The 17,280-nt window shown below is 48.0% G+C and overlaps 1 protein-coding gene across 4 annotated transcripts in view; it reads right to left on the bottom strand.

Moving 5' to 3' along the window:
* TTC7A (tetratricopeptide repeat domain 7A) overlaps nucleotides 1-3,591 on the bottom strand; it is a 114,726-nt gene extending 111,135 nt beyond the window's left edge. The window contains exon 1 of one of the 4 annotated variants that reach the window (XM_072742124.1): nucleotides 3,485-3,591. Coding sequence is in view for 1 of the 4 variants with exons in the window: in XM_025992595.2 (XP_025848380.2) it covers nucleotides 2,432-2,615 (184 nt within the window). In the remaining 3 variants the exon portion in view is untranslated. Of the gene's footprint in view, nucleotides 1-2,431; nucleotides 2,616-3,484 lie in introns of those variants that run through there. The other 3 variants (XM_025992597.2, XM_072742123.1, XM_025992595.2) reach the window with 3 other exon arrangements.
* Nucleotides 3,592-17,280: the final 13,689 nt, after the last annotated feature.

The raw sequence follows: 17,280 nt of genomic DNA, 5'->3' as shown, positions 1-17,280 counted from the left end.
TCCGCATGTGCGCCTGCGTGTGTGTTGGGACAGTGTATCCAGATTTAGCAGTGGGAGAAAAATCACTCCCAGAACCAAACCCAAAAGTTGGCAGGAGAGACCCCACTGGTCCCCCTTGTGCCAGGCGGTCCCCACAGTGAAGCCAAGCCAGGCTCCTTGTGCCCCGCCCCCACCTTCACTCAGAGTGGATTCGGTGGCTGGAACTGAGGCTCGTATATAAGCTCTGTCACATACGCATTATGTGACCTCTCTGGGCCTTGGTGTCCCTGTGTCTAGAATGGAGACAATAGCTCCTGCTCTCCCCACCAGGTTGTTTACAAGAATTAAAAAAAAAAAAGACGGAAAGCACTTTATAATCATACCATACCATTTATAAACCACACCATACCAGTGTTTCCCAATAATGCTTCCTAGAATATGGTCAAGGCAGGTTTCAGAAATATGCTATTTATACTCCAACCTTGGCTTGTACATCACAGCAAGTGAACATATTAAAGGCTCTGAAGGGGCAGCTGGGTGGCTCAGTTGGTTAAGCGTCTGCCTTCACCTTGGGTTGTGATCCCCAGGGACTGGGGATCCAGCCCTGCATGGGGCTCCCCACTCCAGGAGTCTGCTTCTCCCTCTCCCTCTGCCCCTTCTTCTGCTCATGCTCTCTCTCTCTCTCTAATAGATAAATACAATCTTAAAAAATAAACAAATAAAAATAAAGGCTCTGAAAAGTCCTGCAGTTAGAAAAAGTCTGTTTAACAATACTGAATCCATTAGGTCCAGTTTCTTTAGTTTTTGGGCTCCCTAAGCTCTTTCTTCTTGGGATACCAATTAACTATGTAACCTCCTTGAGACCTCTAAAAAGCAGTTTAGAAAATACAGACCCATTTGAACTCGAGGGGGTCAGGTTCCTGTTTTGGCTCAGCACATTTCGCTGTGGGACCAACATTACTCAGCTTCCCATAACTTACCCAGGGCCCAGGGCTCTCTGTGTGGGTCCTTTCCATATCCACCCTCGGAAGCCCCACCCCACTACATCGCCCCACACGGGGGACAGAGGGCACCTGCAATTTCTCTATCCTGCCCTGGAAGAGGAGGGCTCACCAGCTTCTGCCTTTAGCTCTGGTCACTCCTCCACAGTGCCATACTCAGACCCACCTCAAAGTCTCAACTCAATCGTCCTTCTGTCCCTGTCACCTAGCCCGCTCAGTGTCCTTCTCTCCTTCCTCCTCATTGGGCAAACACCCTCTGCCCTTCCCAATACCAGCCTGACGCCAGCACACATTCTGCTGCTTCCCCAAAACCCCTTCTCCTCTGACCTCCGCCATCTACCCCACGACTGCCCTCTGGTCACTGCTCTACCTCCCCATCCCTTCTGGCAACTCCTCAGGCTGGGATTTTGTGCTACAGGTCATTAAGAGGTAACAGTGCAAGTGGTTAAAAGGATATACTCAGACGCCTGGGCTCAAGTCCTGACTCTACCACTACTGAACGGATGATCAAGTTATTTAACTTCTCAGGGCCTCTGTTTCCATATCTGCAAATGGGGCAAACAAAAGTGTCGCTACTTTATGGGGTTGTTGCGAGGAATTAATGAGTTGGCTCAAGGGCTTGGTAGGACGGTGCCCCCCACATGGTGAGGGCCGGGTAAGTGTTAGCTGTGGTCACTACCATTATTCCACAGGCTGCACAGTCTTTAATATCTGCGTTCGTTGACTCCCCGCCTCCTTCCACAAGGCTCTAACCTGGTGGTGCACAGAGAGGGCTCCGGGAGGGCTCCCAGGCCGAGCTGGGGGCACCGGGAACAGGAGCTGAGGTTGGAGGCCGGCTGGGGCGGGGTGCTGCCCCGGCTGCCCCATCAGGGTGCTTTCCCGCCCCAGCCTAAGAGCCCAGCCCAGCCCAACCAGCCCTCCTGCCAACGCCGCCCAGCGCCGGGCTGGACGGGTCCCGAGTCCGACCACGGATGAGGAAACTGAGGCTTACGAGGCCTCTTTCCCACTTCTCCGGCCCGCCCCGGCGCTCTGGCCAACCCCCACCCGTCTGCAGCGGACGGAGCAGCGCTGTCAGCTGGACGGGGGCGGGGGGGGGGGTGCAAGGGTCCAGCAGCCCCCGGCCCGAGCCGAGCCGAGCCGATCCGTGCCGACACCGCCAGTTCCCGGGAGACGGACCTGCCCACATGATCCCACCGGGCAGAGCCTGAGCCGTTTCTCTCCGCCCCCCCCAAGCTCAAACCCGCGTGGGGTTTTCCTCCCGCGGCGTAGGTGCCTTCCGAGTAACCGCCCGGGAGGCTCCGAGGAGCAGCGCCGCAGGAAGAGCAATACCCAAGGCGGCCGGCGGCGGCCGGGGGGCAGTCGGGGCCCGCTTCCTGGAGGCGGCGGCGCGCGGGGCGCGCGGGGTGCGCGGGGTGCGCGGGGCGCCCGGAGCCAGCCCCTGCCCTACTCACCGGCGTCCGGAGCGGTGGCCGCGGCGCCGGGGCTGGGTCGCCGGCCGCCTCCGCCGCCGGGCCCGGGCAGCGCCTGCAGCTGCCGGACCAGCTCGGGCATGCGGTCCCAGTGGCCCTCGGCGCGGCAGCGCTCCAGCTCGCTCTCCACCTTCAGGTGGGAGCCGTGCGCGCCCTTCGCAGCCATCTTCGCGCGGGCGCTGTCATGGGCGGCGCGGCCGAGAAGTGGAGACCCGGCCGGGGGCGGCGTCCGGGCTGCGGCACACACGCGGCCGGGGGCGGCGGGGGCGCGGGCGGCGGCGGGGGCGCGGGCGCGGGCGGCGGCGGGGGCCCGGGCGGCGGGCGGGCGGCGGCGGCGGCGGCAGCACCCAGAGCACCGCCCGGCGCCTCGGGGCTGGGGCTCCGGCTGCGCGGCCCGGGCGCGTCCAGGAGCAGCCTCCGCCTCTGCAGCAGCAGCTCCTGGCGCTGCCGCCGCCGCCGCCGCTGCAGCTGCTGCCACAGCCCCCGCCCCGGGCCCGGGCGCCGCCAGCCGCCGACCCGCCCCCGCCCCGGGCCGCCGCTCCACCTCCGCGGGGGCGTGGCGCGGCCTCGGCGAGCGGGGCGCGCGGGCGGCCAGCGGGGCCACAGCAGCCAGGCGCGCGACGAGCGCTCGCGGCCCCCCCGCCGGCCGCGCGGGGCCCCCCCGGCCCCCCCGGGCCCCCCGCCGCCCCGCGCCGCCCCCGCCGCCCCCGCCGCCCCCGCCGACTCGGCGCTCACTCTAATGCCGCGCGGGGCCGCGGCGCCCCGGGGCGCCTCGCTGCCCGCCCCCTCCCCATCCCATCGGGGCTCTCGGCCTGCGGGTGGGCGTCCCCCGCCCCGACGCCCCGGCTTTGTGTGCTGCCCCCGACACGTCACAAATCCGGGGAGAGGCCTGCCCGCGCCCCCGGCCCCGGCCCCGGCCCCGGACGCCTGCGCGCAGCCGCAGCCTCGCAGCCTCTTGGTAACCGCGGGGTTGCTCTTCCCACCCTGACTCCCCGCAAGCTCTGGCGGCCCGGCCCGCGCGCGGGAGCCCGTTACCGGGAGTTCTTGGAAGGTGTTAAGCTGTTTTCCAGCTTGCTCTTTCCTGATTCTCGGCGTCTGCAGACGGCGACCAAGACTCACGGAAGGGCTTAGCCTGGCGCTGTGGGGCACCAGGAGGTTCAAGGGATTGCAGGGTGGCCCGAAGCAGGGGCACTGGTTAGGCCCTCGTGCCGGGGATCACAGCGACCCCAGAACCCCCCCCCACCACCACCCCCGTGTGTAAGTGACATCTTGCACGGGGCAGATCGAAGACTCCAGAACACAGAAGTCAGGGCCGGCTTTGAAGTATAGTATCCAGACTCCCAAGAGTGAGGTGTCCACCTTCCTCCCGGAGGCTGAGGGCTTTGCCTGACATGTGACTGTGGGAGCAGCTTGACCACTCTGAGTGTCAGGACACTCCACTGCTTCGTGCTTCTGGACGACTGTAACCGTGGCAAGGTTTTTTGTCGGGCAGAGCCCAGGCTCCTGGCGCTTAGTCCCATAGGAGTTATCTCTCTGTTGGGGGCTACCCTTCCTGCTCCCCATCCCCACAGCGCCCAGGGTGGATACCCTCCAATCCGGGTTCCAAATGTACCCTCCATTCCTTGCTTAGGGCAGCACTTACTGACCTTAGCTGCTGCTCTGAGCACCCGGGGTCTGCTCCGAACTCCCAGGGACCAGGAAATAGGATGGAAAACAAGGTCATCTCTGGCAGTTGGAATTTAGGATCAGTTTACTCCATTTACACAAACAGGGCGCCTGCTCCTGTCACCTCCTCTAATAGACTGGCATTTGTTAGCCTTTGGCTGCCCTTGCTGGTCACCAGAATCGGCTTGCAGTTGGAGAGAGCTGTGCAAGTCCTTTGGGTGAGGGTGCCCTGAGAATACCCTGTGACCTGCCCCAGAGTCAGCCCTGAGGCAGGCAGGGGGCAGCAGAGTTGAGGAGGGGAAGGGGAAGGCAACGCAGATAGAAATTAGGAAACCTCCCCTCCTCCTTTTTCCCCCCCTCCATAATCCTTTGCCAACCCTGCCCCCAGGTTGCAGGACTCCGGGGAACTAACTGAAGAATGCTGCTCGTTCCTTTGTCGTGCACCAGGATTTGTGTGGGTCTGGAGCACGGGAGAGAGGAACACAATATTGAGATTAGAACTTATAATGCACGTTCCTGACCCCTTGGTAGTTCCTTTCCAGCAGAGATAAGCCCCCAGCCTGCTAGTGACCAGCATTTTTCAGGGGAGTAAGAGACTGTAGGGATGAGAGCAAAGAGCAACCATGATTGTATTAGTGACATTTGCTGAAATAAAAGGTGTGTAGAAAGTGTGGTGGTTTTTATTTTTTAATAACCCGAAATCTCTCAGATGGGGGTTTAGGACAAAATCTGATAAAGATGGTTGTCATTTGCTGGCTGGGAAATGCTATCAAAATTAACTTGCAGATCAGGAGAAGCTGGGTTGATTGCTTACTAGAGTGAGGGAGAGAGCACTGCCCGGCAGCCTTAGCATCTCAGAGAAAGTACTGGAGTTCATGGGAGGTAAACCGGCCTGCTAAGGAAGGTGTACCTTTAGGAAGCAACAAAGATGGTACCGAATGAAGGACCAACCAAGCTCACAGAAGACTGCACTAGTTTAGATGCTCTGCCTTGACGAGATGGGGAGGCTTTTATTGCTGGATCACAAGAGAAGCCATAGTAAGCGGTCTGTCCCAGTTCTTGGGAAGTTAAGGACTTGGAGAGATGTCTCATGTACTTAGAGGTTGAAGGTTTATGATATTTGGTTAGGCCCAGAATGGGAGGGTACTGAAGAGCTAAAAAACTCAGAAACTCAGAAAAAGTCTTTTCATGTTTGGGTTCCTAGAGAAAAGGTTTGGTTAGCAAGGGCTTGGGTAGGTCAAATTAACGGCGTGCAGATTTCAGAAAAGTTGAGAATGTACTGCCTTGTAGAGGCCAATGAGACCCTCGAGGATCCTCATAACTGTCTTAGTTATTGGCCAGAAACCCTTTGCACAGCTTGTTGTCTGGAGTAAGGAATTTTCCTCCGTAGGATGTCTTGTCTTGGGTAGTTACTTCCTTTGACAAACTGTCAGCTTTTCTGTGGAACCCTTAATGCCGTCTCTGAGCTAAAAGAGTGAGCAGTAGATGACTGAGCCTTGGAACTCACCTCATCTTTGACCAGAACAAAAGATTGTTCACGTATTGACTAAGAGTAGAACTACAGGGCAATGTAAGGCTCACAAGGCTGAGGACTTGTGAAATGTAGGAGGGCACCTTGGTAAACTGAGGCATATGGTCCAGGTACTATTGTTGAGTTTCCCTGGAGAAGACAAGCAAGTATTAACTTTTTTTTTTTTTTAAGATTTTATTTATTTATTCATGAGAGACAGAGAGAGAGAGGCAGAGACATAGGTAGAGGGAGAAGCAGGCTCCATGCTGGAGGCCCGATGTGGGACTCGCTCCTGGGACTCTGGGATCACGCCCTGAGCCAAAGGCAGACGCTCAACCACTAAACCACCCAGGAGTCCTGCAAGTATTAACTTTTAATTTAAACAGACACCAAAGAGGGGCACCTGGCTGGCTTAGTCAGTGGAGCATGCAACTCTTAATCTTGGGGTTGTGAGTTCGAGCGCCATGTTAAGTATAGATCTTACTTAAAAATAAGATCTTTAGAAAAAATAAAATGGGGTTACCTGGGTGGCTCAATAGGTTGAGCATCTGCTCAGGGACTCAGGTCATGATTCCCGGTCCTGGGATCATCGGGCTCCCTGCTGAGCAGGAAGCCTGCTTCTTCCTCTCCTCTCCCCTCCTCCCCTTCTCCCTCTCCTGTCTTGCTTTCTCTTACTATCTCTGCCTCTCTCAAATAAATACGTACAGTCTTTAAATAAAATAAAAGACACCAAAGAAAGCACAACATAAATTTGCAACTGTAAAACATACAATCTCTATAGGCCTTGAAGATAGAATAGTATTTGAGTTTGATTCTAAAGGGAAGCAGCGAGTGACTAATTTATTTGTGGCCCTGGGGTCCTAAATGAATCCATATTCCTACCCACTGGGTTTTTCAACTGAGAGAATAAGAGTTACAAAGACAGGGACAAGGTATGAGACTTCTGTCTCTTTTAAGGCTTTTAATTATCAATTTTATTCCTTCTTTATCGCCTTGTTTTAGAGGCTTTTATGCAAGTTTAGGTAGAGATTGAACCTTGATGGATTTAGCTCTAGGAGAATACCAGTAGAATTTTTGCTGATAAAAGAGCTTCAATCTGCTTGATTTACACACCGAAGTACTGGTAAATCATTATCCGAATGAGCCAGGATCTTATTACAAATAGGAAAGTCCTCTGGGACCAGACCGGAAGGAAGGGACCATCAGGGAAAGCATTTAATATGGCAGTTCCATTCACACAGTAAATCCCTTGCTATTAATTTAATGAGTGTGGTGTTCCTTGGTTAAAGGTTTGAGGCTGATGGTTATGGGCTGGGGCCTTGGGAAGGCACGGAAAGGATAAATGTGTGACTGGAGTAGTTTAAAAACTGCGAAGGAAAAGGTTGTGTAGTAGCGGTAAGGTTTAGGATTGATATTATTGTGCCCATATCAGTAAAACATTTGTAAGGTTGTCCTTTAATTTTTAGAGAAATGTTTCCTTGTGGGTATACGAGTTGAATGAGAAACTGAACACCTTCCTTGGTATCTTTGTTGTTGATAGAAGATACTCAGCAGGGGTTGGGAGGTCTGGCCTTGGGGCTATTCCCATTCTACTTTTTTGCTTGCCCAAAAATCGATTGATCTGATCGCTGTGTTGCTCCTCTCTTTCTGATTGCTGCATTGCTCCCCTCTTTCCGGTTTCAAGGCCTTTCACAGAAAGATAAGAGAGCCAGCCAGGGTCTTCAGGATCCACTCCTGCTTGCTGTCGCTAAGGTGTTAACCAGTCCCTGAAGTCTCCGTCAGACTTCTCTCTTTCCGGCTTGAAGAACTGAACCAGAGCACAATCTATTTTTACAGGAAAAAGAGAGGATGGCCCCCACAAGACCCTGACCAGCTCTATGCTTTTCTCAACCCTTTCGATTTTTCCTGTGCCTTTGAAGGCCTTTTGAAGTCACCACTGGGGGTCTTCCTATTCTGAGTTTTCATTGAACTTGGATCTGAAGTTCCTACTCACAAAAGGATGAATCGGAATATATGTGGCTACTCTGGGCTATAAGATCCTCAAAGGATTCTAAGTTCTTCTGCAATATTTTCACTCTGTTGCCCAGGCCCTGCAGAGTCTCTGTCGATGGCTTTCAGCCAAAAATGAAATCAGAGATTCAAATCCACCATCAGAGGTTTTCTCTGATCTGCAGGGGGTTTACTTTAAAGAGGTAAGTGAGCTATGGGGTACCTGGCAGGCCAGGAAGGAGGGGGCAGTGGGTCAGAGGAAGGGATAGAGGGGTAGCTGGAGATGGAGGAGCATAGCATGGGGAAAGAGGATAGTAGGCTTGAGTTGTGGTTTTGGGGGGAATCTAAAAGATAGTTTCAACTTGTTCGCATTTTTCTTTTTCTTTGGCCAAGCAATCCGTTAAGGAAGTAATTTGGAAATCCAGTTTCTTTTGGATGCTTCCTCGTGCTAATAAAAAATAATGAAGAATATTGGGTGCTCTGAGTGGTGTTGCCTTTACCTTCTAAGGCACCTCTCAAGTGAATAACTTTGTTCATATCAAAACTTCCTCGTGGTGGCCACTGTAATTCTAAATTATCCTTGGTGGAATGATGCTATGTGGAAAGATAAGTGCACAAATCTGGGTATACCATAAATACATGTAAGAAGCAAAAGTCGGGCTCGAGGAAGGCATGGATTGAGGTTTATACTGAGGCAGAGCCACGAGAGCCTGGAAATGGTCGGTCAAGAGTTGCTCGTGCATCCTGGGGCTCAGGGACTCCCAACCTCACAGCTAGACCTTATCCAACTGCAACTCCATTCCTAGTGTATACTTCCTAGAAGATAGAATGTTCAGAGTGATCTTGGCTGAACCTCAAAGAGGTCTGAGTAAAGGTCACATAAGTGGCCCAAGATAAAATGTGTCCCTGGGCCAGGTTAGGGACCCATATCTGTCATCGCCACAGTCAACTTTGCTCTTACAGATAGATGCACAACCCAAAATGAGCACGATGGAAATAGACAAGTAGTAGTGTTGTTCATCACGAGGCAGATATCTACCAAGGAGAAAAGATTTTCAAATATGTCAGATAGGGGTGCCTGGGTGGCTTAGTTGGTTAGACATTTGCGTTCAGCACGGATCATGCTGCGGTCCTGGGATGGAGCTCCACGTCTGCAGCTCCCCCTGCTTGTGCTCTCTCTCAAATAAATAAATAATCTAAAAAAATTAAACAAACAACTATAGTCAGATAATAAAGGATTCCTGAAGGGGGTTCCTTATTACTGGGGACAAAGAGACTGAATTTGGGGTTCTCAGGCCCAATGCAAGACTGATGTCTCTCACTGCCATGGTCTAAAGGACTCCTGAGGGGCTTGAAGGCCTCGGAGGAGTATGCTTTCTGAGTCCTGGTCTTGACCACAGTGGCAACAGGGTCTCAGTGGGCCTCATAACTGAATGCTGCTCCCTGAAAATAGCATCAAAACAACTTTGTGAGGGTGCAAAGGTGAGTTTGTTCTGATCGCAGGAAGGGAAAACACGACTCTGCAGGGTTATAGTATAGTACCTGTATTGGGCAGGGGTGGGGAGGGGGTGGACACATTGGGACATTCCGTGAAGTGTTGGGTCTGGTTTGAGGTAACTTTTCCAATGAGGGGTTTGATTAGGACTGGGCAAAAATCACCATACAATAGTTGAGTATTGGTGGACAGGGCAAGGTGACGGTTTTGAGGCAAGGGTTTCAAAGGGTGTTAGAGAATAAACTGGTAGGATGCAATCAATTGAAAAGTTGCAAAGTTTGTTGAAAAGGTTACTTCTTGAGGGGTGTCTGGCTGGCTCAGTTGATAAAGTGTGTGACTCTTGATCTTGGCATTGTGAGTTTGAGCCCCATATTGAGTGTAGAGATTACTGAAACAAAATAAAACTTAGAAGGTTACTTCTTGAAATTTCTGCAAAAAAAAAAAAAAAAAAAAAAAAACACAAAAAAACAATAGTTGTTTACAACTCTCATCATCCCAGGCAGTTTCCTACACTCAAAAAGTCATTTCAACTTCAACAGTAAGCTGAGTGCAGGTGGTTTTGATTCTTCCTATGTACTAATGCAAAGAGGTATTATGCAGGATTATTACCACAGCCCCTTGTCCCATCAAATCACTCTTATTTATACTAGTTGTCACAGCGCTGGGAGTAATTAGAGCATCCAGAGATGAAGACATCGCCGCCCCACTTCTATTCCTCTCTTCTTTCATACTCTTGTATTTGCTATTTGGGGGACACAGAGCTCTGTGTTCCCAACAGGAACCCTGAAAATCCTAAATTTGAATACAATTAAACCTTTTCTTCATAGCCAACAGCCCTTTCATGCACTCAGATCATCAGTGTGTGTGATACAGAGCCTATCCAATCTTCTTTAGTCTCATGGCCATAGTCCTTACGTTTGGAAATTAACTTTGACTTATGACAGTGTTTGTTGGCTCATAGCATTTCTGGCCCATGGTGTCTCATGTCTTACTTAATGATTTGTACTGTAGACAGGCCAGCTGAGCCAGCCCTCCTGGAATGTTGCCATGAAAACTCTGCAGGCTATATGGTGAGTCTTTCCCTTTGACAGCTGCCAAAAAAAACTGCAGGTAATCATTAGGTGAGGGATAAGGCCCTACAAAGGCAAGCTTTAAAACCATGAGTTCTTTATGCTTGTGCATAGTGGGCAGTCAGTAATTATTTATTACATTAATTTTAGAATCCTAGAATCCTCCGACCTGGGAGATGATGAGAGCTGTGGGATGTCTTCTGTCCCTATCACTTCTCCATTTCATGATTGAGATACTAGCACCTTCTCTGTGTACTGACTTCCCTCTCATCACCTGGGTCCCTTCTGTTCCCTGGGGTCAGAGGTGACTCCTGCTTCCGCCTGTGGTTTCTGTGTCATCTTGCAGGACTGCCACAACAGTGCCTACCCCAGAGTGGGGCTCCAGACTTTATCCTGACCTTTGCCAGTGCTGGTTCTCTGCCCAGATACTGCTATCCTGGAGGAGAGAAGTCAAGCCCAACCTAGGACTGCTCAGAGCCCTTCAGTTTATGTTAGCTGATCTGATTTTAAGCCCCACCACGCCTAAGGCCAACCTGAGTGTCTACCCTTCAACGATTGTAGCAGTTTTAGGGCTTTTTTTTTTATTATTATTTTTTAGTTTTTTAGTTTTAGGGCTTAAAATGTAGCTTTGCTCTATCTGCTTTTCAAATCTTCCTTCCTTCCTTCTTTTCTTCTTTTTTAAGTTGTTTTTTTGGGGGGAGGGGGCGGGTAATCTCTATGCCCAAACTGGGTTTCAAATTTACAACCCTGACATCAGGAGTCATATGCTCTGCTGACTGAGCCAGCCATCCAGGCTCCCCCTTTCTCTCTTTTCTGCCTTTTTTTCAAAAACATTTTTGTTGTGAAAAATAACACAATTAAAGGAAAGTGCACAAAGCCTAATTATTATGAAGCGTTTTCAATAACTACCACTTAGAAGTAGGGTTTTCACAGCATCCCAGAAGCCCCCAGTATATCCCTTCCCAAATACAACCCTGCTCTTCCTCCATTTAACTGCTGGCTTTTTATGGTAATTACTTCGTTGCTTTCTTTGGTAATTACTTTCATTTGTTTATGGCAATTACTTTCATTGCTTACTCCCAATTTCCTTCTTTCCTTCCTCCCTCCTTCCCTCTCTCTCTTTCTTATTGAAGTAGAATGACATACAATGTTATACTAGTTTTGTGGTACAACATGTTAGTTTTACTCCAGCCTCAAACAAAGGATTTCCAATTTAGAAAGATCCCTTTAGGGATCCCTGGGTGGCGCAGCGGTTTGGCGCCTGCCTTTGGCCCAGGGCGCGATTCTGGAGACCCGGGATCGAATCCCACGTCAGGCTCCTGGTGCATGGAGCCTGCTTCTTCCTCCGCCTGTGTCTCTGCCTCTCTCTCTCTCTCTGTGACTATCATAAATAAATAAAAAATTAAAACAAACAAACAAAAAAAAAAAACAAAAAAAAAATAGAAAGATCCCTTTAATCTTAGTTTGTTAAAAGCCTTTTTAAAAAAGAGATTGGAGTTGAATTTTATGATTTTTGTTTGTATTTATTGAGCAGCCATATGATTTTTCTCCTTCGACTTTACTTATATAGTGAACTATTTTGATTTTCAATGCTAATGCATCCTTGTACATCTAGAATAAGATCAACTTACTTGTATCTGTTTTCTGTTGCTTCTGTAACTAATTTCCAAATACATAGTGGCTTAAAATACCACTGCTTTATTAATTTACAGTTGTTGAGGTCAGAAGTCCAAAGTGGGTCTTGGGGGCTAAATCAAGGTGTTGGCAGAGCTACATTTCGTCTCCAGGCCCTCGGGGAGAATGTGTTTTCTTGTCCTTTTCTGTTTCTAGAAGCTGGCTGCTTTCATTAGCGGGTGGTCCCTTTCTCCATCTTCAAAGCGCATTCCCCAATCTCTGCTTCCATGGTCACATCATCTCTCTGACCCTCCCACCTCTCTTTTATGAGGACTCCTGTGATTACTTTGGGCTCACAGGATAATCCAGGATAATCTGCCCATATCAGGGGCCTGAATTCAGTTACCTTTGCAAAGTCCCTTTTGCCACATAAGATGGCATATTCACAGGTTTTGAGGATTAGGATGTAAACATCTTTAGGAGCCATTATACTATCTACCACGGTGGCTATAAAGTATTTTCTTCTTTTATATACTGCTTGATACAATATTTTATTTAGAATTTTTATATCCATGTTCATAAGTGAGATTTGGCTAAATTTTCTCTTTTGCAACTATCTTCATTGGCTTTTGGAATCATAGTTAAGCTAGTCTTATAAATGAATTGGAAGGTATACCACTTTTTTTCTATTCTCCAAAGTGTTCATATACAGTAAGCATTATTTTCCCCTTAGCCATTCAAAGTTTTGTTTTTGTCTTTAAGATTTTATTTATTAAAAAACATTTTTTTAATTAAAAAAATATTTTATTTATTTATTCTTGAGAGACACAGAGAAAGAGAGGCAGAGACACAGAGGGAGAAGCAGGTTCCATGCAGGGAACCTGACATGGGACTCCAGGATCACGCCCTGGGCCAAAAGCAGGCCCCAAACCGCTGAGCCACCCAGGGATCCCAATTTTTTAAAGTACTGATTCAACTTATTTTAAAATGATAGGACTTGAAATTCTATTTCTTCCTTGATCAATTTTTAGTAAGTTGTATTTTTCAGGAATATATTCATCTAATTTCTCACATTTTAAACAAATTAACCGGGGATCCCTGGGTGACTCAGTGGTTTAGCGCCTGCCTTGGGCCCAGGGCATGATCCTGGAGTCCCGGGATTGAGTCCCACATCAGTTCCTTGCATAGAGCCTGCTTCTCCCTCCGCCTGTGTCTCTGCCTCTCTCTCTCTCTGTGTGTCTCTCATAAGTGAATAAATAAAATCTTTAAAAATAACAAAACAAAACATAGTAACCATAAAACCCTCTTATTATCTGTTTAATGTTTATAGAATGCATAGTGATATCTGCTTTTTTCATTCCTGGCATTGGTTATTTGTTCATTCTCTCTTTTTAATTTTCTTTTTTTTTTTTAAAGATTTTTATTTATTTATTCATGAGAGATACACAGAGAGAAGCAGATACATAGGCAGAGGGAGAAGCAGGCTCCCCGTAGGGAGCCCCATGTGGACTCCATCCCAGGACCCCAGGATCGCGACTTGACCTCAACCACTGAGCCAACCAGGTGCCCTCCTTTTTAATTTTCTTGATAATTTCTAAGGGTTTATCAGTTTTATTCGTCTTTTCAAAGACCCAACTTTTGGTTTTGTTGATATTCTCTATGGCACATTCTCTTCCATTTCTTTAATGCTATTATCATTATTTTACTATATTTGGGTTTCTTTTGTACTTATTTTTTAAAAAATATTTATTTATTAGACAGAGTATGTGTGTGGTTGCACATGTGTGCACAGGGTTGGGAGTAGGAGCAAAGAGAGAGGGGAGAGAGAATCCTAAGCCCACTCCACACTGAGCATGGAGCCCAAGGCAGGCTCAATCCTATGACTCTGAGATCAAAACCTGAGCTAAAATCAAGAGTGAGACACTCAACTAATTGAGGCATCTAGGGTGCCCCATCCTCTGCCATATTTTCTAATTCATTGACTCTCTCTTCTCATGCATCTAAGTGTTGAAGCCATATCTTGAGTTTTTAACATCTCTTACTGTATTTCTCTGTTCTCAAAATCTATTTAATTCTTTAAATAATCTGACATTTAATCACAGAGGGAAGTCTTCTTTAACTTCCCACATCCTCACCATAGGCCTGTTCACATATCCTGTACCACCACCATGTGCTCCCATGGCAACCTGGGCTCTAACAGGCATTTACCATATTCTCTTACATTCTCTCCCCAACTCGACTATAAGTATCTTGAGGATGGTGGATATCATTTACTCTGTGTCTCTAGCATTTAACGCTGTACCTAAATAATAGCAGAAGTGTGGAGAACTTTAACTAAAACAACCTCCCTGACCACTAACACTGCCCCACTCTGAGAAATGGAAAATCTTCAGGAAAGTCTCCACAACTCAGAACTGTTCTCTGTGTGAGGAGATTTTTCTATAGAGGGAATGCTAAGAGATGTTCATGTCTGCATCCAGGCTGAAGAAGGGGAAAAGCAGAAAGCAAAACAGATTCAGAAACAAGAGGCTAGGGAGACCTTAGGTGGGCAAGTCTCTGAGAATGAGCACAAGTTATTGGGCATGCTCAACTTTTCTAGGCTGGGGAATTGGCTGGGTCTAATCCCATTATACCCAGACCTCCAAGGAATGAGGGGCTCCTAGCCAACATCTAGGTGCACTGCTGTAGTGTATCTAGAAACTCAAGGCAGAGTGGCTCTTAAGAAAGGAATGTTGTACAACCAGTATGCTGAACTTGCAAGATTTATGGGTTGTATCCACCAAAGCCACTTTATTTTTGTCTTCCACTGCTTTTAATCCCTAACAATGGGGGTTAGGTTGGTCTTTTCCATGACCATATATAAAAATCCTGCCAAGCTCATAAATTTTTCTTGGCACTCTTAGGTAAAAGTCCAGGGGTCACTTTATGTCATAAATGCAGGCTTAATTAAATAATTAAAAGGGTCCAGCCCAATATACTAATCAATATTTAAATCTTCATTCAAAGATAAGATTTCTCTCCTACTTCCCCAAAGCTAGGGCCCATGGCAGGTGGGCTGTGGGCAGCCTGGGAGGGAGTTATATTTAGCTCCTTCTCTTTGTTATTCACTTCTTCTTATTGCTGCTGTTTCTGCCCCCCCCCCCCCCTAAAGATTTTTTTTAATTTTTTAAAATTTTTTAAAGATTTTATTTGAAAGAGGGAGAGTAAGGGGAGTGAGAGAGAGAATGGAGCAAGAGCAAAAGGAGAGGGAGAGGGAGAAGCAGACTCCCTACCAAGCAGGGAACCTGATGCAGGGCTCAATCCCAGGATCCTGGGGATCATGACCTGAGCCGAAAGCAGACATTTAACCAGTTGAGCCACCCAGGCACCCCAGTTTCTGGCCTTTAATTTTGAAATGGGGAAAAAAGGAGAGAGAAGGGAGATAGTCCTGGTAAAATGGCTTTATAGGTGCTATAGCTGGGGACCCATAGGCCATAGTTCCCCTGGGAGATATTTAAAGCTGATCTTGGAAGGTTTTCCTGAGATCCTGGGAGACTCATCTCCTGGTCTTCTTTGACTCAATTTCTTCTCCTTCAGCATTGTCCTCCTGCTCCCTGCTCCCTACAGCCTCAGCTGGTAGCACTTGTCACCCAGTCTTTAACTGCTGGGATCCCCTTGCCCTCACTGGCCACTCTTGTTTGGGCTCCACTCAGGGAGACTTAGCTTTGTCTCCCCCTTACCTGGGCCCTGATGAGGGAACTGAAGGCTAGCTGAGGACAAAGCAGAAGCTGACACCCTGCAACCCCTCTGCCCCACAAGGTGGGATATGTGGGACATTCCTCAGGCACTCCTGGCTGCCCTAAAGCTAAAGAAAGGAAAAACAAATCGTTAAGGTACAGAGATCACAATCCTGCAAGACTTCTGTCTCATTTGACCCTCATCTAGAAGGCTGAGCAGTTTTCACCCAGGTCCTTTTCTCTCAGCCAGGACTGGATAGCCTTCCAGAGCCAGCCCACACCATGCCATTGTCTCTGCCCTATCTGGGAGACCACACCTCAAGCTGTGTAAGTGGTCCCTCCCTTTGAAGCTTCTCTCTCCTAGACTGGAGGGGAGGGACCAGGTGATCCCTCACATTTTCCCAGGGAAGTCCTCCTCACAAGATCGTCCCTGAGTCACCCCTCAGCTGACTCTCTTATTTCCTCTCTCTGGGTGAGAGATTCCCTAGGCCCTAGGCCGAGGACCAAGACACAGCTAACCAGATTTTGAAGATTGCTTTTGAAATCTTTGTGGTTTGCTAACACCTTACTTTGATGCTCAATAACTAGCATATCTTGGCATTTCAATCAAAATCCAACTCAACATCCTGTTGGACTTGTTTTTTTTATCAGAATGAAACACCATTCTTGTTTTTTTTCTGATTATGAAATTAATGCATGCTTCTTATAACATTAAACCAAAACATAAATGTAAAAGACAGTAGTGGCTCAATGAAATTCTTTCTCCCAGAGATAACTCAAAGACTTTGCTTTATACCTTTCCAGACATTTTTTTCTTTGACACACTTGCACTTTTATTTTAATAGTGGAAAGGGGATTGTACCATACATGAACTCCAAAGAGCCTTTTCCCTACTGCCTTAGGATATGTAAGCCCTCCCATCCCTGTGTACCTGTACCTATGTTGAAGTAGAAGAATTGATGAGAGACTAGGCAATTACCTTGATAGACTGAGTATCTAAATGGTCAATTTATGGGGCAACTGGGTGGCTCAGCCGGTTAAGTGTCTGTCTTTGGCTCAGGTCATAGTCCCAGGGTCCTGGAGGAATCCTGCTTAGCAGGGAACCCACTCCTCCCTCTCCCTCTGCCCGCCACTCCCCCTGCTTGTGCTTGTTCTCTCTCTGTCAAATAAGTAAATAAAATCTTTAAAAAAAAATGGTCAGCTTATGTTTTGAATTAAATTGGGTTTTAGTCAGGTGGACTAAATTTAGTTTTCTCTCACTTCCTATCAAGATGGGTGCTTTGGAGGAAATAAGATCAGTTATAGAAGATGAAAGGGCTGTATTTGTTTCACACCAGGAGTACTGTGTACATTTTCAACTCTACACTTCAAATGAAATTGATAGGTTGGAAAGTTTGTATCTTTTCAAGGCTTTTGATCTGCATTTCCACTGTGCATCAGAGGACATTTTTCCCTATGTGTATTTTCATAACACTGGATACTTACATTTTTGCCAGTCTTATAAGCCAGAAATAATAATTTAGCCTTTCCTTGTTTTTTAATAAGGTTGAGCAAATTTTGCATTAGGAAAGGACACTTACTAGTCACCAGGGTTCCCTTTGCCCAACTGTCCATTTTGATATCCCAATAAGATCTTAGTAAGTTTGGCCCAGCCTAAAACAAATGGGTTCCAGAGTAGACTAAAAGAGGCCTATCCCTTCCCTATGCCCCAGGGCATAAGTTGGCCCTTGAGAAGTATAAAGAGGAAGGAGCTACTTCCCAAGGGACTCCTG

The sequence above is a fragment of the Vulpes vulpes genome, chromosome 16, assembly GCF_048418805.1.
Source record: "Vulpes vulpes isolate BD-2025 chromosome 16, VulVul3, whole genome shotgun sequence".
Taxonomy (NCBI): Eukaryota; Metazoa; Chordata; class Mammalia; order Carnivora; family Canidae; genus Vulpes; species Vulpes vulpes.
This window is presented reverse-complemented; position numbering and strand designations above follow the sequence as displayed.